Source organism: Nicotiana tabacum, chromosome 12, assembly GCF_000715075.1.
Source record: "Nicotiana tabacum cultivar K326 chromosome 12, ASM71507v2, whole genome shotgun sequence".
NCBI lineage: Eukaryota > Viridiplantae > Streptophyta > Magnoliopsida > Solanales > Solanaceae > Nicotiana > Nicotiana tabacum.
In genome coordinates this window covers 113604727-113629661 of record NC_134091.1, presented here as the reverse complement: position 1 = coordinate 113629661, position 24935 = coordinate 113604727, and the positions used below count along the sequence as shown (strand labels likewise).

General features: G+C 38.7%; 1 protein-coding gene across 1 annotated transcript; it reads left to right on the top strand.

The window, feature by feature from the left end:
• The first annotated feature begins 15612 nt into the window (after window positions 1-15612).
• LOC107826820 (uncharacterized protein At4g22758) lies at window positions 15613-18673 on the top strand. The gene is made up of 2 exons (XM_016653853.2): window positions 15613-16452; window positions 18315-18673. The coding sequence occupies exons 1-2, from the start codon at window positions 16221-16223 to the stop codon at window positions 18491-18493; spliced, it is 411 nt and encodes a 136-aa protein (XP_016509339.1). The 5' UTR covers window positions 15613-16220; the 3' UTR covers window positions 18494-18673.
• Window positions 18674-24935: the final 6262 nt, after the last annotated feature.

Below are 24935 nucleotides of genomic sequence, written 5' to 3'. Positions count from 1 at the left end.
ATTGCTCGGAGGATTGAGGGCTACCGCCAGAGGGGTAGAGAGTAGATGCAGCAGGACAAGAGGACTCATTTCTCTGGAGAGTTTAGAGGTGCCCCGGCTAGGGGCAAAGGTCAGTTTGGGAGGGGTCAGCCCAGCAGGCCTACATATCCAGCACCACCACCTTTTTGAGCGCTCCGGTGCGACCCTATTTTAGTGCTATACCAGAGAGTTCTTATCGCCCACCAGCTAATCAGGGTTCTTCCAGCGCCAATTTCAGCGCCATGTCAGAGAGTTCATACCACCCACCAGTCATTCGGGGTTCTTCTAGTGGGTATTCAGGCCATCAGGGTCAGACTTTGGGGCAGCAGTCTATGGTACCGAGAGGTTGTTACGAGTGTGGGAATTCGGGTCATGTGAAGAGAACCTACCCCAGACTTCGGGTCAAGGCAGTACAGCAGGGTCATCAGCCCATGATTGCAGCACCAGCCGTCCGGCCGCCTAGAGGTGGAGGCCAGGCAGGGGAAGGTCAGCCAGCTATTGTTCATCCAGGTGGAGGCTAGTCGGCCGGCGCTTCAGCTAAATTCTATACTTTTCTGGCCAGACCAGATGCAGTGGCCTCAGATGCTGTGATCACATGTATTATTTCTGTCTGCGGTAGGTATTCTTCGGTATTATTTTATCCAGGGTCTACCTATTCATATGTATCATCTATGTTTGCTCATTTCCTGGATATTCCTCGTGAGTTCTTGGGTACTTCTGCTTATGTGTCCACTCCTTTGGGCGACTCTGTGGTTGTGGAGTGGATCTATCGGCCTGGAGTGGTCACATTTTGTGGTTACGAGACTACAGAGGGCCTTCTGTTACTTGATATGACCAAATTTGAGTTCATCCTGGGCATGGACTGGTTATCCCCATATCACGCCATCCTTGATTTCCATTCCAAGATTGTTACCTTAACAATGCTAGATTTGGCTAGATTGGAGTGGAAGGGTTCGTCTGTCAGTACGTCTAGTCGGGTTATCTCTTTTTTGAAGGCTCAATATATGGTCGAGAAGGGTTGTTTGGCTTATCTAGCCTATGTTCGGGATACCACCGTAGAGTCTCCGACCATTGATTCGATGCCAGTAGTCCGGGAGTTCGCCGATGTGTTTCCTTCTGACCTTCCAGGCATGCCGCCAGATCATGATATTGATTTATGTATTGACTTGGCTCCATGCACACAGCCTATATCTATCCCACCATATCATATGGCCCCGAAAGAATTGAAGGAGTTGAAGGAACAACTTGAGAAATTGTTAGTAAGGGGGTTCGTCAGGCCAAGTGTATCACCTTGGGGTGCACCAGTATTATTTGTGAAGAAGACATACAAGACTATGCAGATATGCATTGATTACCTCCAGTTGAACAAATTCACCATTAAGAACAAATACCCGTTGCCGCGTATTGATGATTTATTAGACCAGTTGTAGGGTGCTAGGGTGTTTTCTAAGATCAACTTGAGATCAGGGTACCATTAGTTGAAGATTCGGGACTCAGATGTTTCGAAGACTGCCTTCCGTACTAGATATGGCCATTATGAGTTTCTAGTAATATTCTTCCGCTTAACTAATGCCCCCGCACCATTTATAGATTTGATGAACAGGGTGTTCAGGCCTTATATTGATTCGTTTGCCATTGTCTTCATTGATGACATCTTGATCTACTCATGTAGCCTGGGGGAGCACGAGCAGCATTTGAGAGTAGTGCTCCGGACATTGCGAGAATAGAAGTTGTATGTTAAGTTCTCCAAGTGTGAGTTCTGGTTAGATTCTGTGGCATTCTTGGGGCATGTTGTATCAGACGAGGGTATTAAGGTGGATTCCAGGAAGATTGAGGCAGTTCAGAGTTGACCTCGTCCTACTTCGGCGACTGAGATCAGGAGTTTCTTGGGGCTAGCAGGTTATTATCGCCGATTTGTGGAGGGCTTCTCATCCATTGCAGCACCTTTGACTAGATTGACCCAGAAGGGTGCTCCGTTCTGTTGGTCTGATGATTGTGAGGCGAGCTTTCAGAAGCTCAAGACAGCTTTGACTACAACACTAGTTCTAGTATTGCCTTCTGGTTCGGGGATGTATATTGTGTATTGCAACGCTTCACGCGTTGGCTTGGGTTGTGTATTGATGCAGGAAGGGCGAGTTATTACATATGCTTCACGTCAGCTGAAGCTCCATGAGAAGAATTATCCTGTGCATGACTTGGTGTTGGTCGCGATTGTTCATGATCTTAAGATTTGGAGGCATTATCTATACGGGGTGCCTTGTGAGGTTTACACTAATCACCGCAGTTTGCAGCACTTGTTCAAGCAAAGGGATCTCAATTTGAGGCAGTGCATATGGCTTGAGTTATTGAAGGACTATAACATCACCATTCTTTATCATTCGGGAAAGGCGAATGTAGTCGCGGATGCCTTGAGTAGGAAGGCAGAGAACATGGGTAGCTTGGCATTCATTTCAGCAGAGGAGAGGCCACTAGCTTCGGACATTTAGTCCTTGGCTAACAGACTTGTGAGGCTGGTTATTTCAGAGCCCAACCGAGTTCTTGCATGTGTTGTTGCCCAGTCTTCACTATTGGGGCAGATCAAGGCTCGACAGTTTGATGATCCGCACTTGGCAGTTCTTAGAGAGACGGTACTACACGGTGGTGCCAAGGAGATTTCTATTGGCGAAGATGGTGTCCTGCGACTCCAAGGCCATCTATGTATTCCTGATGTCGATGGCTTGAGGGAGATGATTCTAGAGGAGGCACACAGTTCTTGGTATTCTATTCATCCAGGTGCTACGAAGATGTATCGGGACCTGAGACAGCATTATTGGTGGCGGTAGATGAAGAAAGACATAGTTGAGTATGTAGCTAGGTGCCTAAATTGCCAACAGGTTAAGTATGAGCACCAAAGGCCAGGTGCCTTACTCTAGCAGATGACTATACCGGAGTGGAAATGGGAGTGCATTACTATGGACTTCATAGTTGGGTTGTCGCGGACCTTGCGGAAGCTCGGTGCAATTTGGGTCGTTGTTGACATGTTGACCAAGTCATCACACTTCATTCCTGTTGCAACTACTTATACTTCAGAGAGGTTAGCCCAGATTTATATTCGGGAGGTAGTTCGGTTGCACAGTGTGCCTGTTTCCATCATATCAGATAGAGGCCTTCAGTTCACTTCGCATTTTTGGAGAGCCGTACAGAGTGAGTTAGGGACCCGTGTAGAGCTCAACACTGTGTTTCATCCACAGACCGACAGGCAGTCAGAGCGGACAGTCTAGATCTTGGATGACATGCTCAGAGCATCTGTGATTGACTTTGGGGGACAGTGGGATCAGTTCTTACCTTTGGCCGAGTTTGCTTACAACAACAGTTATCAGTCCAGCATCAAGATGGCTCCATTTGAGGCTTTATATGGTAGGCGATGTCGTTCTCTTATCGGGTGGTTTGAGCCCGGTGAGGCTAAGTTATATGATACTGATTTGGTGAATGATGCCTTGGAAAAGGTAAAGTTGATTCAGGAGCGGCTTCGCACAGCACAGTCCATACAGAAAAGTTACGCAGATCAGAAGGCGCGTGATGTGTCATTTATGGTAGGCGAGAATGTTCTCTTCAAAGTCTCGCCGACGAAGGGTATTATGAGATTCGGGAAGAAGGGCAAGCTGAGCCCCAGGTTTATAGGGTCATTCGAGGTGTTGAGGCGAGTTGGGGAGGTTGCTTATGAGCTTGGTTTACCTCCCAGCCTATCAGGGGTTCATCCGGTTTTTCACGTGTCTATGCTCCGGAGGTATCACGTCGACCTGTCACATATGTTAGACTTCAGCACTATTCAGCAAGACGAGAGCTTGGGTTATGAGGAGGAGCCAGTTGCCATTGTTGCTAGACAGGATCACCAGTTGAGATCCAAGAGGATTTCCATGGTAAAGGTTCAGTGGAGGGGCCAACCAGTCGAGAAGGCAACCTGGGAGTCCGGGAAGAACATGCAGAGCAGATATCCGCACTTATTCAGCACCTCAGGCATGAATCTAAACTCGTTCGAGGACAAACGTTCGTTTAAGAGGTGGAGAATGTAACGACTCAACCGGTCGTTTTGCTTTCTAGAACCCCGTTCCCCTAAATAAGACTTCTTGTACATGCTTTTACTGTTTTATGACTTGCGGGGATGGTTAATTCGGGATTTGAAAGGATTCGGGTTGAAATCGGAACACTTGGTTTCTTAAGGTTGGCTTAAAAGGTCAAGTTTGACTTGGGTCAACATTTTGAGTAAACGACCTTGAAATTAGAATTTGATGGTTCCAATATGTTCGTATGATGATTTCAGACTTGACCGTATGTTCAGATCGGGATTTGGATGACCCGGGAGCGTTTTGGCGCCTACTAGTGAAAGTTGATCCTTGAAGGTTTTAGAAATTTTTTTAAATTTGGTTTGGAGCGAGTTTAGGTGATATCGAGGTCAAAACAGGATTTTCGAGACTAGAAATAGTTCCGTAATGTCATTTAACACTTGCACGCAAAATTTGGTGTCATTCCGAGTAGTCTAAGTATGTTTCGGCGCATTGGAAGTAAATTGAAGAACTTGAAGTTCTTAAGTTTGAATCAATTGGTTTTCTGGTGCGATTATTTATTTTAGTGTTGTTTCGGACGTTCCGAGAGTTCGAGCGAGTCCGTTTTCTGATTCCAGACTTGTGGGTATGTTCGGGCGGGGGCCTGGTGGCCCCGAGTGTCGATCGGACGAGGCTTGGACCAAGTTGGAAATTAGGAGCCAAAGATGAAGCTCCAGATACTGTCATAATCGCACCTGCGCTTGGCCAGCCGCAGGTGCGAGCCCCATAATCGCAGAAGCATCCGAGCATAGGCTGCCTAGACAACGCAGAAGCGGAAGAAGGGCCGCACTCACGAAACCGCAGGTGCGAAGGCAGGCATCGCAGGAGCGAGAAGTGTTGCAGATGTGCTTCGTTGGTCGCTGATGCATGGCCGCAGGTGCGATCACCTGGGCGCAGAAGCGAGATGAGGCAGCCTGACCTTGAACCACAGGTGCGGAAATCACTGAAGGCAGTGATGTTTTAAATCGGGGTTTGAGCATTTTGCTCTCTTCTTACACTTCTTGGGGGCGATTTTGGAGCTGGTTAGAGAGGGGATTTCCATCAACTAGTTGAGGTAAGTAATTCCTATCAAATGTGAGTTAAATATATAGTTTATGGGTAGATTATAACATGTAAATTAGTAAAAATTACGGGTTTAGGTGAAAATCTAGGTTTTTGATAAAAATGAGATTCAACCAAGAAATTTATTATGGAATTTAGTAAAAATCATATATTTGAGTTCATGAGGTTATGGGTAATAACTTTCTTCAAATATTTTCGAAATACGAGCACGTGGGCCCAGGGGTAAATTTTAGGAATCTTGCAATTTGGATTGGGTAATCACTTAAATAGTGGGGATATGAACGTTTGAGCATAGATTGATCAATTTATATAATGTTTGGCTAGTTCCGAGTCGTTTGGCATCAAATTTGGAGGTTTGAGCGCATTCTTGAATTGGGAAGCAAACTTCGAGACGAGGTAAGTCTCTTTTCTAACCTTGTAATAGGGAATTAACCCCATAGGTGAACTTAATTAATATGTGTTGTTATTTGTGGGGGCTACGCACGCACGAAGTGACGAGAGTACATACGTAGCTACTATTCCTGTTTATGTCCGGGTAGTTTTAGGATTACACTATGCTTGTGGACATCGTTATTTGATTATATTTTTTAACTGTATCAGATGGAACTGAGTTGAGGATTTTTAAGGATTTAAAAACTTCAAGTCGAATTGTCTTTATTTTGAAAAGAATTAAGAAAGAGTTATAGTTCATTGATAAATTTATATTTGACCGCGTCGCATGTATGATTCACGAGCAGGGTAATAGATGCATCTATGGTCCGCACCGTTCGACCCTCGGCGGTGCACAGTTTACATTTATGTTGGATCAGGTCGAACGTCCTCGGTAGTATTCGTGTGTGATAATAGATCTGGATGCTCCTTTCATATTCGATATAAATTCATTGTTTGTGTGATCATATGTTTTAAAGGAAGGGAGTGATTTAAGCTCTTAAATATGGTGAAGACTTGTTCGGTTATTTCTTGTTCTGAGTCTTATTGTTGTATATCATGCTTAATTAGAATTTCATATTATCATGTTATTGGCCCTAGTAAGTGTCGGAGTCGACCCCTCGTCATTACTTCTTCGAGGTTAGACTAGATACTTGCTAGGTACATATTGTTTATGTACTCACGCTACACTTCTGTACTTAATTGTACAGGGTCTGAGGCAGGTGCATCTGGTTACTAGTCTGGTGCGCAGATTTGATCCCCATCTCGAGACTTCACGGTGAGCTGTCTTCTGAGCCGTTCTGCAGCAGCTGGAGTCTCTCTTATGATTTATTTTTCTGTCTATTTCTTTCCAAACAGTAGGCTAGTACTCTTTTGTATATTCTACTAGATTGCCCACATACTTGTGACACCAGGTCTTGGCACATGCACTAGTAGACTTATGATTTGGATTTGTTTACATGATTACGATTAGTACTTGTTGTTTCCGTTAAATTACATCACATTTGCAAATTTCTGAATCATTTTAACAAATTTGGAAATGTTTTCCACTTAGTAAATTTATTTAAACGGGAAACCATTAGTTTGATTAGTATTGGCGTCCCTGACAATGGTGTTGGGCGCCATCACGACCTATATTGGAAATGGGTCGTGACATAGTTCCCCCACACAAAGTTAGGTAAGATACTTACGTCAAAGAAGATAGACCGTTACTCTAAAATGAACTTCTCGAGTGAATAATCTCCGGACGGCTCAAATCTAGCAAAAATAACTTCAAAGCATAAATAAAACTCATAAGAAACTATTCCGGATAATAAAGCTACAATCTTTATCAAAAACTAAAAATCAACCCATGAGTCGACCCCGGGTCCGCACCTCAGAACCCGACAAATTTCATAAAACCCGAACATCCATTCTGATATGAGTTCAACCATACCAAAATTATCAAATTCCGATACTAATTCGTCCCCCAAATCATCATTTTACATTTTAAAAGTTTTCCTCAAAAATTTCCATTTTTCCTCAAATCAAAAAACTAATTTAATGATAAAAATAAAGGTAGAATCATGGAATATAATAAAATTCGGGTAAAGAACACTTACCCCAATGATTTTCTTGAAAAGCCTACGAAAACCGCTCAAAACCGAGCTCCACAACTCCAAAAATGAAAAATGGCTAATCCTCGGAATAGAGTACTTTTATAGTCTGCCCAGGTATTTGCACATCGGGATCACGGAAGAACTAAGGCGATCACGAAGAAGAAAATGGATACTTCCCCAAAATGTACTATACGATCACGTATAGACGAGTGTGATCGCGAAGAGGGAAAAATTATAAGGCCAAGGACTGCACTACGCGCCCGCGTGAGATTGCATGCGATCGTAAAGGAGAAGAGGAAATCGCCAGCCGTTACAACTGAGCTATGCGAACGCGTGCAGTGAGGTGCGAGCGCGGAGAAGGCTGATGCACACTTACGCGATTGCGGACAGGTACATGCGAAGCGAAGAAAAAATATTCCTTCCTCCAAAATTACACTGCGTGAACGCGGAGGAATTGATGCGAGCGTGATGAAGGCACACCAGATGACAGAACCAGTTCTTCAAAACATAAGGAAATGGTCTGAAGCTCGTTTGAAACTCACCCGAGCCCCTCAGAAACCCGTCAGAATATACCAACTAGTCCTACAACACGACACGGACCTACTCGAGCCCTCAAATCACATGAAACAATGTCGAACTATAAATCGCACCACAAATCGAACTTATAAATTTCTAAATCTTCTAACTTCAATAACCCGTGTCGAAACATGTCAAACCAATCCGGAATGACGTCAAATTTTGCATGCAAGTCCCAATTGACATAACGGAGCGAATCCCACTCTCTGAATCGCATTCTGACTCCGATATCACCAAAGTCAACTCCCGGTCAACCCTCTCAACCTTCTAAAACTTCAACTTTCCAATTTTTCGCCGAAATTCTTCAAATTACCCTACGGACCTCCAAATCCAAATCCGGACGTACGCCTAAGTATAAAATCACCATACGAAGCTATTGGAACCGTCAAAATTCCATTCCGGAGTTGTTTACACAAAAGTCAAATTTCGGTCAACTCTTACCACGTAAGCTTATAAAGTACGAACCATTCTTCCACATCAATTCCCTAATCATCTGAAGTCCGAACTCGACTACGCACGCACGTCATAACACATAATACGGAGCTGCTCGAGACCTTAAGCCACTGAACGGAGTGCGAATACTCAAAACGACCGATCGGGTTGTTACATTCTCCCCCTCTTAAACAAACGTTCGTCCTCGTACATGCTAAGAATCATTCTGAAGTCATCAAATCACTGGGTGTATTCACCATACATACACCCGCGGGTGACCTCACGTCACCCCAATCCACATATGCCTGAAGGCACCACCTCAACTGAAATTTACCCCTTCCACCAATATCAATAAACCTTAGAACTGAAATCCTCACCATCCGATCATCTCCAAAAGACCTGATTCCTACATCCACGCCCGGTATCAGCCTCCACCGGCTGCAACAAATTATGCCTACACCCACAAGGTACAGCCTTACGACGTAATACATCACACATATGCCCATAACAACATCTCTGATCACCATAGCTGCCCGTAATTAGCCAAATATCCGTTAGAACCCTGTTTCAAACCTTCACAGCACTGACAACGATACGATAAACATGAAGACCTCAACTACTCAGTAGAGTAATGCTGGACACAGTCTAAATCCAGTGAAAAACAAATAAAAGAGAGACAAGTAGCAACTTGATAAGAATGACCGCTTTCGTACCAGGTTTATTTGATAATCCCCACGAGGTACCAAACCTCAAATCTCACACAATTCACGGGTCCCAATTCATGAACCCTGGTCCCTTGGCATCTTGTGCCCTCATTTCAACTAATAACTGCACGGACAACTCACGTGACAATAGAACAATTCTCACATATAAGACAAGTAGACATAGTACGTACAAATGACCGGTAGTATCAGGGTTCATCTTCTTAAATCGATAGGGTTGATAAAGTATGTGTATGCTTGTGCAAGTATTCTACCACAACTCAAGTCAACGAGTAAGAGTAGAGACAATGAATGACACATAAAAAACGATCACTATGAAATGTACACGGTATAAATCACATACAGGGTAGATACGCCATTACACAAATAACAATAATAACAATGCCCCCAGTCCATCACAACTCACCATAAATCAATCCCCGACATAGCCCACCTTGTCTCGCCACATGCATAATAATAAAGTAAATGCCCGACTTGTCTCATCGCACGCGCATAATAATATTCTCACCTTGTCTCGCCACATGAGCAAACCCACATATATAACCCGCCTTGTCACACCGCATGTGCAAATATCAATAGTAACAATATCATGGCAGAAACCTCGTGCAAATACCCGACAAAAACCTCCCAACAATATCACGTGCCAAGATGACAACATCACAATAGCCCTCGACTCAACAAACTGAGTACAACAGTAACAACAACAACAACAACAACAACACGAGAATACGACAAGTAAATTAACTCAAGAGTTTTGGATCACAAAGAAGTGGTAGAACAAGCTCACAAAGAATAAACACAATAGGGAATACTAGTCTCAATAAGAACGACTCAACAAGGGAGAAATTATATGTAACAAATGATTCCAAATAGGGATAAGACAGCTACGATAAAGGATAACTAAACTTTATTTAGGGTCAAGCAATTACGAAGAGATACAACAAATTCAATTAAGGAAAGGCAACGGAAAAGATAATCATAACCTCAAATATGGATAGATAATTACAGAAGAGATAATAATATATTTAATTAAGGATAAGCAGTTAGGACAAGGATAGCATGGCACTCGAAGAGGCAACAACTTCCATTAAGGAACACAAGAGTCAAATAGGCAATAGGGGTGGAACATGAATCAAATTAATTCCAATAAAGACACGTTAACCTTCATATCAAGTGGACATAAGGACCTAATAGCCCTAAAAGGTCAACCTTCCACAAATAAGCTCGATCACATACTCGTCACATCGCGTACACGGACTTCACATGACACAATTAGCACCAAAGACTCAAATCCTAAGGGGTAGTTCTCGCCCACAAAGTTAGGCAAGATACTTACCTCAAAGAAAATAAACCGTTACTCTAAAATGAACTTCTCGATGAATAACCGTCGGAAAAGTAACTTCAAAGCATAAATAAAACTCATAAGAAACTATTCCGGATAATAAAGCTTCAATCTTTATCAAAAACTAAAAATCAACCCAAGAGTCAAGCCCCGGGCGCACACCTCGAAACCCGATAAATTTTACAAAACCCAAATACCCATTCTGATACGAGTTCAACCATACTAAAATTATCAAATTCCGATACCAATTCATTCCCCAAATCATCATTTTACATTTTGAAAGTTTTCCTCAAAAATCTCCATTTTTCCTCAACTCAAAATACTAATTTAATGATAAAAATAAAGGTAGAATCATGGAATATAATAAATTTCGGGTGAAGAACACTTACCACAATGAAATGCTTGAAAAGCCCACGAAATATCGCTCAAAATCGAGCTCCACAACTCCAAAATGGTAAAAATGGCTCCCTCGGAATAGAGCACTTTTATATTCTGCCCAGGTATTTGCACATCGCGATCGCGGAAGAACTAATGTGATCACGAAGAAGAAAATGGCCACTACCCCAAAATGTACTACGCGATCGCGTATAGATGAGTGCGATCGCAAAGAGGGAAAAAAATCTAAGGCCAAGGGCAGCACTACGCGACCGCGTGAGATCGCATGCGATCGCAAATGAGAAGAGGAAATCGCAAGCTGTTACAACTGAGCTATGTGAACGCGGGCAGTGAGGTGCGAAGGCAGAGAAGGCTGATGCACACATACGCAATCACGGACAGGTACATGCGAACGCGAAGAACAAATATTCCTTCCTCCAAAATTATACTTCGCGAACGTGGAGGAATTGATGGGTATGTGGTGAAGGCACACCAGATGACAGAACCAGCTCTTCAAAACATGAGGAAATGGTCTGAAGCTCGTCCGAAACTCACCCGAGCCCCTCGGGATCCCGTCAGAATATACCAACCAGTCCTACAACACAATACAGACCTACTCGAGGCCTGAAATCACATCAAACAACGTCGGACTACGAATCGCACCACGAATTAAACTTATAAATTTCCAAATCATCTAACTTCCAAAACTCGTGCTGAAACATGTCAAACCAATCCGGAATGACGTCAAATTTTGCATGTAAGTCCCAATTGACATAACGGAGCTAATCCAACTCTCAGAATTACATTCCGACTGCGATATCACCAAAGTCAACTCCCGGTCAACCCTCTCAACCTTCCAAAACTTTAACTTTCTAATTTTTTTTCGAAATGCTTCAAATTACCCTACGGACCTCCAAGTCCAAATCCGGACGTACGCTTAAGTCCAAAATTACCATACGAAGCTATTGGAACCGTCAAAACCCCATTCTAGAGCCATTTATACAAAAATTAAATTCCGGTCAACGCTTACCGCTTAAGCTTCTAAAACACGAACCCTTCTTCCACATCAATTCCCGAATCATCCAAAGTCTGAACTCGACTATGCACGCACGTCATAACACATAATACACAGCTGCTCGAGACCTTAAGCCATTGAACGGGGCGCTAATACTCAAAACGACCAGCCGGGTCGTTACAATATCAATTTCAATAGTTGCATCAGGGATCACATTAAGCCAAACAAGACAACAACTAGGAGATACCCGTCACTCATTGGGTAGCAATGCTTTGAACGATCAGAACGACGAAATTAAGAACGTACATGAATAGGTAGATTAACCGGAGGACCATAAAATGGAGATATAATGGCTTTTCGATTCATGCACCGCAGGAAATCAAGAAGCTTATGTTGACATGGAAGAACTTACAATAATGATGCAAAACATGCAATGTACACTTTTTTATTTTTAATAATTGCTATAAAATTTTAATTTGCAAGTTAAAAAATATTCAAAATAGAACTTGCAAATTTAATTTGAAGTACTATCAATGAAAGCTTTTGTGGCTTTATCCTTACATATTGGTCTTATTAACATTTAATTTCAATTTTTAAATTTTAAATTTAAGACTTTTAAAGTTTAAATTTATGTCTTAAAGTACTTATTTATGATCTAAAAGTTTGTAAAACTCAAGTATTAATTACATTGAATTTGAAATATAAAACAAAATAAACAGAAAATTAAAAAATGAAATAGCCAGGCACGGTTCGAATCCTAAACATGAACGGGCCCAATAGAATGCGAAAAATTTCAATTCACTAACGGTCCGGTACACCAACCCACTAACCAGCCTTTTTCCACCACCAACCCAATCCGGTCCGTTCGGTAGTCACCTTTAGTACTATCGTACTAAAACTTAAAGAGAGAAAATCATATATAGTCATCCGCTGAAAATTTATAACAATTGGTAGCCATAAAATTATACCATACATCTTATAGCCCAAAACTAATTATAACGGCTATAAACCGAAATCATAAAACTCAGCACTTCAAATAGAAAATAGTGAGCCATATCATTGACCCAACACCTTGTAGCAAAAAAAATAAAAAGAAATCCACCAGCGATATTTTTTCTAACGAACAACCACATGATAATCCCAAACAATTTAAACTTTCCAGAATCACCAAAGGACGCGAACCACAAATATCATCGATGATTAAAGATGAAAAAAAAAATATTCCCATAAAATCAAGACGCTTGAATTTAAAACTTATCTTTTATTTGATATATATTTTTTATGAAATTTTTATTGAAACAATCTATAGAAAAAGAGAGGATAAAACTGAAAAAGAGAGGATAAAACTACATAAGCACATGCCACAAAAAAAGAAGAAAACATAGAAAAGTAAGAATAAGAAGAAGAAAAAAAATAAAACACAATATATATACAGTTTTAATACATTATACAAACACACTATACACCATGATATAAAAATATAATCGGGATACAACCACATTATATACTATATACCATGATATAATTATCGTGTATATACAACTTTATATACTGTATATACACTACCAAATCTAGAATAAAATATACATATATAACTTTTATACAAAATTATAATATAATCATGGTATATATAATTTTTATGCATTGTATAACTATGTATTAAAAATATTTATACAAAATTACATATATAAATGCCGTCCAACCACCACTATTAAACTCAAACCCACCACTATTAAACTCAAACCCACCACTAATACCCACTTAAAAATATCTTCACTCACAAAGAAGAAGAAGAAGTAGTAGTAGTGTACGAAAACAAAATATACACAACTTGACTATAGAATCTCACATTCTCACAAAAATTAATATGCCCACCAACATACATCATCAACAACATGTAGATCTTGACCAGAAAATTCCACTCATTCTACTTTCACTCCTAAAATTATTCACGTAGCATTAACCGAAAAACTTATTTAAGACTTAAATTGAAATTTTGGTGATTTTTTCTAGGCACTTAGACAAAATTCCCAAAATATACTCACACAAAGAATGGGGAGAGATTAAATAATGGCAAAATGGACAACTATAACCATTAAAAAAAGGGAAAAGGATTAGATGAGAAGTGGTGATGGATAAATATTGTCTTAATCTAGACAAGTGGCTATGTAAATCCACGTGTTATGCTAGGAAAAGATAAGAGATAAATTATAAAAAGTATTAATTAAAAAAATAAAAGGGTGAGAAAAATAATGTTAGAGTAAAAAGAATTGAAAAAGGTGAAATACATAGAAAGTGTAAAATGTTGAGTGCAAAGACGTCGAAAAGAGAAACGGCAAAGGGCCAAATATACTCTTATACTTTCGAAAATGGTCTAAGAATGCCCTCATTATATTATTGGGCTATATATACCCTTCCCGATATATTTTGGAACAAATATACCCTTATTTTGGATGGAGTGCCACGTGTCAGTATCAAATGAAAACGACCCATTTTATTTTTTTAACCGATCCATTTTTAAAAAACCCAAAAGCCGACCCGTTTTAAAATTCAGTTTTTTTAAAGCATATATTTTGTAAAAACTGGAATTTGTTTTTGTAAAACGTGAAAAAAAAAAAAGAAATTTGCAAAATATATATTTTAAAGTCTTTTCAGTTTTTTTAAAGTATTTTTTTTTGTAAGAACTGAAAAAGAATATTTTTTGAAAAAATGCTTTAAAAACTGAAAAATATATATACTGTAAAAACTGAAAAAAAAAAGAATTTGCAAAATATATATTTTTAAGTCTTTTTAGTTTTTTTAAAGTATTGTTTTTGTAAAAACTAATTTTTTTTTAAAACTAAAAAATAAGACTCTCCTAAAGCAGTGGACTACATATGCATTAGTTTTAAAAAATAAAAATATTTTGCAAAATCTTTTTTTTTCTTCAATTTTTACAAAAAACAAACTTTAAAAAACTGAAAAATATATATTTTGCAATTTATTTTTCTTCAGTTTTTACAGAATATATATTTTTTAATTTTTAAAATATTTTTTTAAAAAATATTTTTTTTTCAGTTTCTACAAAAATAATACTTTAAAAAAACTGAAAAGACTTAAAAATATATATTTTTCAAATTCTTTTTTTTTTCCAGTTTTTACAAAAACAAATTCTAGTTTTTACAAAATATATGCTTTAAAAAAACTGAATTTTAAAACGGGTCGGGTGGTGAATTTTTTAAAATGGATAGGGTAAAAAAATGAAATGGGCCGTTTTCATCTGGTGCTGACACGTGGCACTCCATCCAAAATAAGGGTATATTTGTTCCAAAGTATGACGGGAAGGGTATATATAGTCCAATAATATAATGAGGGGTATTCTTAAACCATTTTTGAAAGTACATGAGTATATTTGGCCCTTTGCCGAAAGAGAAAATGAGTGTTATTGGGAAGGCAAAAATATCTAGGAAAGACAAAAAAAAAAAAATGTACCAATTTGCTTTTGTCTTAGTTTATCCGATGGGCTATAGTTTGATATTAAATTCTCCACATGATTTATATACAAAATAGACTGTCACTATATAAAAATTATACAAAATAAACTGTCACTATATAATTTATATACAATAGACTATCACTATACAATTTATATACAATAGACTGTCACTATACAAAATAGACTATCATTATACAAAAAATATACTAAATAGACTTTCACTATACAAAATATATACAAAATAGACTATCACTATATAAAAAATATATAAAATAGATATTTCGGACTATTAGATGTAATATGTTTGGACCGGAGGGATATTTCGTATTAATGGGAAAAAAATATGGGTTATTAAATTTTTGAGGGGTAGAGAGGTTCATTTTCTCAAACTTAAATGACAAAATTATTGCAAAAAAGGAAAACAAAGACGGGCGGTTACTACTTCACGAGAGTAGCGAAAAGCCCGAGTCATGCGGAAAAGCATATAAACAAAAAATCACCTCTCTCCTCTAAAAATAGAAATTCCCCAAATTCAGCCAAACCCTAACCCTGAGAACCAATCTTTCTTCTAAACCAATCTTCCCTTATAAATTCTCTCATTCTTCACCATCCTTTCCCCCTTTTCTCTAGAGATCTGATCTCTTCTGTTAAAAGTTAAGTATCTGCTAGGTATCCCAAATTCATTTTGGTTGATCCCTTTTTCTTCTTTAGTTTCTTGAATTCTTATTGTTAATGGTGGAAATTTTCAAGAACTTGTTAATGAGCACCCCTTTATCTTCTATAAGGGGAATCTCCGTATCTTCTTTCTTTTCCTTCGGTTCTTGCAGAGAAGGTTGGTATTATCGTAGCGTCGGCCTCGACCCTTGATCACCTTGGCCCGAATCTAGGCCTACGTCCAGGACAGTGACTATTTTTTAAAGGCAAAGGCCAAAAAAGTGATCAGTCGGCGCTATTTTTACTAGAAACTGTCTCTCGGTTCGTAGGCCAGTAAACACATTTCATTTATAAATCCAAAAAATATTTTTTCTCTCTAAATTTAATTGGAAAGATTTTTTTGTTTTTGTTTATTGGGATCTTTGAGATTAATTGATAAGATGTTGCTTTACAAGACAAAGAAGATTCAACAGGGGAAAGGAAACCGGTTGTTGATCAGCATAACGGTTCTTGGGAGTGCGGGGCCGATTCGTTTTGTTGTGAAAGAAGAGGATCTTGTGGCTGATGTTATTAATACTGCATTGAAAAATTATGCTCGGGAGGGGCGGCTTCCTGTTCTTGGGTCGGATTTGAACAATTTTGTGCTATATTGTCCGGCTGTCACAACAGAAGGTATTGTATTGTTAATTTTTGTGATTATGTATGCATAATTAACATTGGATTTTCCATTGAATTTCTGATAAATAGTTGAATATTTCATCTGTGGTTTAGCTTTGGTTGCATGTGTTAGCAGTTGATATCATAAGGTAGATGTCTTTAAGGGATTTTCCCCACTAAATTGCTTATTTAGGCAATCAATTGAAGTTTGGGAAATTGTTTCAGTTTGGCTTTGCAGAAATTATTTGGTTGTCATCTTATTGCTCAAGTTAACAGGCCCGGCACAAGGTAGACAGGGCAAGTGAAGCCTTATCTGTCAGAATGTTTCTCTGCCCTGCTTAACTTTTTCCTCCAATATTTCACCTATCAACCCTTGCCCTATAATAACAGGGGCAGGCGTACTGTACTCGGTACGGTATTGAAGAACTTCGGTTTGGTACACTTCGGTGTTCGGTATCTCAATTGTGCATGCCAAAGTAGTTTGGTACGGTTCAATATTTCTTAGTTTGGTTCGGTACTGTTCGGTGGGTTAGCTGATAGTTTTCTTTATCTTCGACTGGAGTTCTAACAATAGTCCATCCATATAATCCAATTCCATGAGATAGTCGAATTGGTTTGTCAACAACTGATTTGAAGGAATAATGCTTTCATCCATTGCACTCAATCTGTCTTCAAATGTCTAAGATTAGTACTGTACTTGATCCAAATTTATGTTAATCACTAATTGCTCCTTCTAGTCTTTAAAAGCTCCAGCCTTGAAAATCAAATCTGCCAAATTTATGTTCTAACTGAGAATCCGCAGTAACCCAAAAAAGGACAGATGAACCAAATTGGATTCTGGAATCTTGGTATACATATCTGATTGCAGGTCAAAAGTAGAATATTGGACTGGGTTGTGCTTACTGGCTTTAGGGGTTAGACAGTTGGACTTGGGTTAGGAAATGGGAACTTGGGCTGGGCTTACTGAAATATTTCGGTATTTTTGTATTTTGATTTATTTAAGTATTGAAAGTTTAATACCGAGAACTTATGTTGTTCGGAGTCTACAAAAATGTTGCCGGGTGCGTGTCGGATCCTCCAAAAATAGTTTTGGAGGATCCGACACGGGTGCGACATCAATTTGGAGAGTCCGAGCAACATAGCCGAGAACTGTACCGAAGTATCAAAATTTTGAAATATTTATACCGAATTAATACCGAACAACCGAAGAACAGATACCGAAATACCGAATTAATTCTGCCCGATCCGTTTTTTTCGGTTTTTCGGATTTTATACCCACTCGTACCCTTTTTGTGTCCTTCCCTAGCTGGTCAGGTTAAATTATTTTCTTCATTTCCATGTTAGTTATTTCTTTAATACTTATTTGTTGTTTACTTTCTCATCATTTTCAAATCTTTCTTGTTATGTCATCGATCAGCAATATTTTTTATTATCATTTTTTATTTATAAGCTAAATGAAAGAAGTCAAATCTCAATATATTTGAAGTTTAATATAATGACTTGAGAATGCTGAAAGGAAATTAACAAGGATATTGGAAGCTAAAAAAAGTTGCAAAACCCCCCTGCTCTACTTGCAAAATGGAAAATTTCCTACCTGCCGTTTAAGGCTTCAGCCTGCCCCTCCGGTCCAGTCTCGTTGCCATCCCTAAATTTATCTTAGCTCTCTAGTATTGGTTTCTCCACCTGCATCTTTCTGCTAAATATCTACCTTTGTATTGATGCCTGTTGTCTAAGCTGCTCATTGAATATGACATTGTGGAGTTGTGAACTTGAGGCTGTTACTGCTTTTTCTTATTAAATGTTAGAAAGATTTTGGTAGGCTTACCTTTTCAATTTATGTTGATATAATTTTGCTTATATTTGTATTGTCATTGCAGTTCTGAGTCCATGGGAGACAATTGGATCTGTTGGGGTTCGTAACTTTGTGCTATTCAAGAAGCCGCAGGCTGAGAATGCAATTCTTGATGGGAAACAAGCAGCAATGGCTCGGAAGAGAGCTGCGAGTTGGAAGGCATGGTTCAATAAGTCACTCACTCGCAAGATAGTTTCTTACTGAGCAGAGTTGACACAAAGTAGTCTATGTTCTTGTTGGTATTTTGTTCGATTCCTTCTTTGTTAACGTCGCTATGTTTTCGTACTGTGAACTTACAGTTCCCTGTGCCTAACAAATGTGAAATCTTGTTAGTGTTTTCCTGTGATCGTATTTTCTTGATTTAGTCATTTGAAACTAAGCAAATCATGACAGAGTTCCAACTGATTTATTGTCAACTTTTCTTATTATATTCCGCTCATAATGTATATTGGTTGATTTCTGTAAGTGCCAGTGCAATGAATGATTTTTGCTAACTATGTGAGGAGCTTATGCTTCTCCTTCCCCATTATGTTTACTTGGGCTTTGTAGCAAAGTCAAAATCAAGCAAAGCATTTTCCCGTCTTTAGACTTTCAACAAATTCCATTCATCTTAGATTAAGTGAAACCAAAGCAACTTTTTTTGTCATTACATGAAAACTCTACAGTTTTTAATGGAGAATATTTTCTGTGAGATTATTTGCACATTTAAGGAGTCCTAACTTTTTTTTGCAAATCCTAGAGGTTTTGTTCTCACTACACAAGTTTTCTGTTGACTCTGAATTGCTTTGCTTTGGGACCTCAGAAAATGTGTAGCAGCACTTATTGGGTTTCCCATGTAAGAATTTCTGGTAGTAATAATCATCATCCGTTGTAAATTTTCCTCTATTCTTTTGAGGGTTTAAATTTTATGATGTGAATATAAACATAAAAATGTGATGTCCATGATGGCGTGCGGACTGACGAGAGCGGTTCAAAGAGAAGGATTGAAGGTTTATAGACTGACAAGTTTATGAAGAAGAGATGCGGTTGATATCTTAGGCAAATCCCACATTAAAAAGGGAGAAGAGTAAAGTGCTACATAAAATAGATCATAGATCATAAGTTCACTGGATATTGAAGGTTTTCAGACTGGCAAGTTTATGTAGAAGGGATGCGGTTGATATCTTAGGCAAATCCCACATTAGAAAGGGAGAAGAGTAAAGTGCTACATAAAATAGATCATAGATCATAAGTTCACTGGATGTGCGTGCTTTTAGGCTCAATGATGATTGGCTGCAAGGGCAAATCCGTAAGGTCTTTGTGGCCAAAGCGGACAATACATTACCATAACCTTGGGTTGTGACCGATATGGTATCGGAGCTAGACTCCCGTAGCACAATGGTGGAGCAAGACACTGAATCCTTAGAGGTGGGTGTATGTGGCGCCCATGACAGAGGACAGTTTGATGAGGGCGGATAAAAGAGACCAGCAACTTCGAGGTAACAAGCTTCCGAAGAAAGGATGCATATAACACTTTATGTAAATCTCACTTCAAAAAGGGAGAGAAGAGCGAATTACTATAGAAGACATAACATAAGTTCACATGGTACACACGCTTTTAGGCACAATGATTGCATAACCCGGGGACAAATCTTAGGTCTGTTGGGCCAAAGTGAATAATATGTGCCATGAACTTGGGTTGTGACGAGCTAAATTATCACGATAGAGGAGGTGGAAGGCTAAGACACTTACTTTTTTATTGATTTATTAAGGATGTTTGTTTCGTGCAAAATGCTAAAAGCGATGAAGCACTATAGTCAGATTGACTACTGCACTTTCGGTTAAACCACAAAATCTTACAGTTTGTGGAGTATTTACATTATCTGGAAACTGGTTACCTGCTTCTTTGAATTGCTACAAATTTAAAGAAATGAGATCTCTTTAGATTGCCAACTAAAAGACCATGTAGCAATACCAACATAAAATATGTAATAGAGTTATACATGGAAAGTTTGCTTTAAATTAGATTAGGAGGTTATTGTTGAGAAGATGAACTAACAGACAATTTTTCCTACCAACCACAACCAAAGCTCAATTTTTCTTCCTATTTTTCACAACCCATATGACTTTATAAACTTGTTCAAAATGAAGCCTAAAACACAGTCAATCAAAGCATAACATACTAGCTAGTCTTCAAGTATTTATCACATTCAACAATGGCTTATCACCACAACCAATCTTTTTTCTTGTTATTACTTGTCACTTTGTCTTTAACAAGCAGCTACACAATCCAAGCAGAAGCGCGCCATCTTCTTGAAGTAACTCTGCCTGAGCTTCCTAACCCTGAATTGCCACATTTGCCGGAAATTTCAGCTTTCCCTAAGCCCCAATTCCCTGAAATTCCAAAACCCGAGCTGCCAACTCTACCAAAACCTGAATTACCAGAAATCCCAAAACCGGAGCTTCCAACAATGCCAAAGCCTGAACTGCCAACGATGCCAAAACTCGAGATCCCTGCAATTCCTAAGCCTGAGCTACCAACTTTGCCAAAGCCAGAAATCCCTCAAGTGCCTCATAAGCCTTGATTTTGAGGTGAATGACGTCCTCTTTGCCTCATGTGAAGCAGTATTATTCTTGAATGTTACACTTCTCTTGCAGCTTCCCGTTGGAACAATTAATTATGTGATTTCTTTTTGTCATCAGTGTCAGCTTCCTCTAGGAAGAAATATTTATGTGATTTTTGTGTAATTAGTTCGCTACTGTATTTGTTTCCAGTGGCATTACGCCTACAATATTTGAGATTTACCTATGGTGATTTTATTTTGGTGCTTCTCTTATTTCATACTTCCCCTCTTTCTTTGGTGATCTTACATTTATAGTTCACATAACCTCCTAATACTGGTGAATGTGATATTTCATGAGCTGATGCATCCCGAACTATGTACAGAAATCTTGTTATCGTTTCTTGGGTGAGGTGCAGCAAATGAACTTATGAGTGATTCACTGTTACGCCGCAGAGATTTTATCTAATGCCTAATGGAATATATCAATTTCATTACAGACTTGCTTACATGAATGGAATTGAATACAAGTTTCTTGTCACATTATCTTGCCATTCTGGAAGATCTCATTATTTGCAAAAGAATATCTGATTATCTCAAACTCAACATGTTTTTATAAAGTTTTTCCATAACAGAAGGGAACTGTGGAATGGGAAGAGAAGAGAGTGATGAGAATCGAACCTATACCTATTGCGTGTGAGATTTTCACAGATACTACCAGACTATAAGGCTTTGTTCTCAAACTCAATATAGCATTCATTTTGGAAAAAAAGCAACAAGTGCATCTCTACATGCACATACACTGAATATCAGGAATAGACTAAATTCTGAGGCTTAGTGTAGAAAATAAATGAGCTAGATTTTCTGGTTAAGCGTCAAAATCGTCAAATAATTGCATGTTGATTCTAATCCTGGAGTTTAAAGAGGATCTTGTGAAATGACTTAACAGCACTTCAGCATTAGGCTGCTTGCTGTTCTTAGCTTCGAGTTTTACGAATTGCATATGTTACCAGTTACTACTTTTCTGGGGCTTAAGTATGGAGTTTTCACAAAAATAATTCAATGACTAGTCTAGAAAACCAATAATCCTGTATAGAAAGACACATAGTTTCAGTTTAAAAAAGGTTTTTTACTAGAGAATCCAGGAGAGGAAGACGATTTTACTTGATGCAAATAAGGATTAAATTAGTACTGGAGTTGCTCATGTTTCTATAACTAGATTAAGCATACAATCACCTATACAATATTATGGATTAAAACAGGAGTTGAAACCGATTACATGCAATCTTGAAGTGTTACAAACTTAAAGAAAGGTGAATTCTCATTAGGTTACCTACTACAAGACCTTTGTTATATTATGATGAATCTTGTAGAAAGATCAACATAAAATATGTAACAGATTTTAGACATGGAGAGTCTGTGTTAATTAAATCAAATTGGCAGGTTGTTTTGTTGAAGGGGAGAATTGGAGCAACGGTGAAGTTGTCTCCGTTTGACCTATAGGTCACGGGTTTGAGCCGTGGAAGCAGACACTAATGCTTTGCCTTAAGGTAGGCTGTCTACATCACACCCTTTGGCTACGGCTCTTCCCTGAACCTTACGTGAACGCGAGATGCCTTATGCACCGGGCTGCCCTTAAGTAGGTTGTTTTGTCGAGAAGATGAACTAACAGATAATTATTCCTACCAACCACAACCAACACTTAAATCTCCTTCCTATTCTCCACATGCTATATCTATATAAACTTGATCAAAGTAGCCTAATGCATTGTCAATCAAAGCATAAATACAAATCTTCAAGCAATATTCATCACCTTCAAAAATGGCTTATCACCACAATCCATCTTTTTTCTTGTTATTACTTGCCACTTTGTCGCTAACAAGCAGCTACATAATTCAAGCAGAAGCACGTCATCTTCTTGAAGTAACTATCCCGGAGCTTCCCAAGCCTGAACTGCCACGTCTTCCAGAAATCCCAACTTTGCCTAAGCCGGAATTCCCTGAAATTCCAAAATCCGAGCTGCCAACTGTGCCAAAGCCTAAATTGCCTGAATTCCCAAAGCCAGAGCTGCCAACAATGCCAAAGCCTGAACTGCCAATGTTGCCAAAACTCGAGATACCATCCATTCCTAAGCCTGAGCTTCCAACTTTGCTAAAGCCAGAAATCCCACAAGTGCCAAAGAAGCCTTGAGTTTGAGGCAAATGGCATCCTCTTTTCCTCATGGAAGCAGCATTGTTGAATGCTACGCTTACCTTGTGTCATGTGATCATGTTCTTTTCCTCCTTTTTTGTGGTAATTGTGTTGTACAAGAGTCATTTGCAGATTTCCTTTTGGAAGGATTCTTCATGTGATATTCCTTCATCAGCTGTATCTTATGTTGGAAGAAATATTTATGTAATAGTTCTATTATCAGTTCACTACTGTATTTGTGTTTTCAATGACATTACAACATACAATTATTTTCATAAAAAGAAACTTACAATGGTCCTAGAATGACCTTTCGTCTGAAAATTTAAAATCTATGCCAAAAGTTTGTCGTTGGTTCCAACTTATGCTAGCAAAACAGTCTTGGTTTTTGATTGATGTTTCCTATTTAAGGCTGCTTAAGAACATGACATTGCGCATTACATGGAACTAACATAATTCCTCCTAGGTATATATGAAGTTGAAGTTCGAGTCGAAATTCCAAAGGATAATTAGATACATAGCCTTTACATACAGTTCAAGATCTGGGATGTTACTCTTAGCTGAGGTGAGACTCTTCTACGATTTCTTACATCTCGGGACACTTCATGACATGTTGGATTATAACCGTAATTTAGCTCCACATTAATTGAAGATTGAAGTGACAATTGTGAGGCAGAGTGGCAAAAGAATAAAATCATCAGCACATACCAGTAAAATTGCGCAGTTTGATTTATGCAGAAGTAGAAATAAGCATAGAATTTTCAGCATAAGAAAAGCAAGACTAAGTAGTAACTTATCTACTTCCATCTGAAAGGAGAGACATGAAAAAAAGAAGAAGATAAAGAATGAACTACATTTTGAAGTAAGGTTCAGAAATCGCCAAATAATTGCATGTTGCTTCTAATCCTGGAGTTTAAAGAGGACCTTGCTACATAAATAACAATATTTAATGGAGTAAAAAGTTTCTTACTTGATGTAAATAAGCATTAATTTAGTAATGGAGTTGCTCATGTTTCTTTAACTAGATTAAACATACAGTCACCTATACACATTATGGATTAATAAGCAAGGAGTATACATTGGAAAACCATTTACTTGCCATATTGAAGTGTTACAAAGTTAAAGAAAAGCGAGTTCTCATTAGATTACCTACTAGAAGATCTTTGTTATGTTATAACCTTAGCTTGTAGGAAGTTCAACATAAAATATGTAATAGATATTAGCATGGAGAGTTTGCTTTAAATTAAATTAGGAGGTTATTGTTGAGAAGATGAACTAACAGACATTTTTTCCTACCAACCACAACCATAGCTCAATTTTCCTTCCTATTTTCCACATGCCATGTCTATATAAACTTAGCTTGTTCAAAGTAAAGCCTAAGGCATAGTCATTGAAAGCATAAAATACTAGTCTTCAAGCATTCATCACCTTTAACAATGGCTTATCACCAGAACCAATCTTTTTTCTTGTTATTACTTGTCACTTTGTCGTTAACAAGTAGCTATAAAATTCAAGCAGAGGCGCGTCATCTTCTTGAAACAACCTTCCCTGAGCTTCCTAAGCCTGAATTGCCACATCTCCCGGAAATCCCAGCTTTCCCTAAGCCTGAATTCCCTCAAATTCCAAAACCCGAGCTGCCAACTCTGACAAAGCCCCAATTGCCGGAACTCCCAAAGCCGGATCTTCCAACATTGCCAAAGCCTGAGCTTCCAACGATGCCAAAACTCGAGATCCCTGCCATTCCTAAGCCTGAGCTACCAACTTTGCCAAAGCCTGAAATCCCACAAGTGCCAAAGAAGCCTTGAGTTTTGAGGAATGACATCCTCTTTGCCTGACCGAGCAGTGTTCTTGAATGTTACACTTCTCGTCTCATGCGATCACACATTTTCTGTTTTATGGTTAATTTTGTTGTAATACAG

What these genes read in the sequence shown, in the direction of transcription:
- LOC107826820 (XM_016653853.2), top strand. Translation starts at nt 16,221, where the DNA reads ATGTTGCTTTACAAGACAAAGAAGATTCAACAGGGGAAAGGAAACCGG. An exon ending in TCCGGCTGTCACAACAGAAG is followed by an intron (nt 16,453 to 18,314) that starts GTATTGTATTGT and finishes TTGTCATTGCAG; the next exon opens with TTCTGAGTCCATGGGAGACA.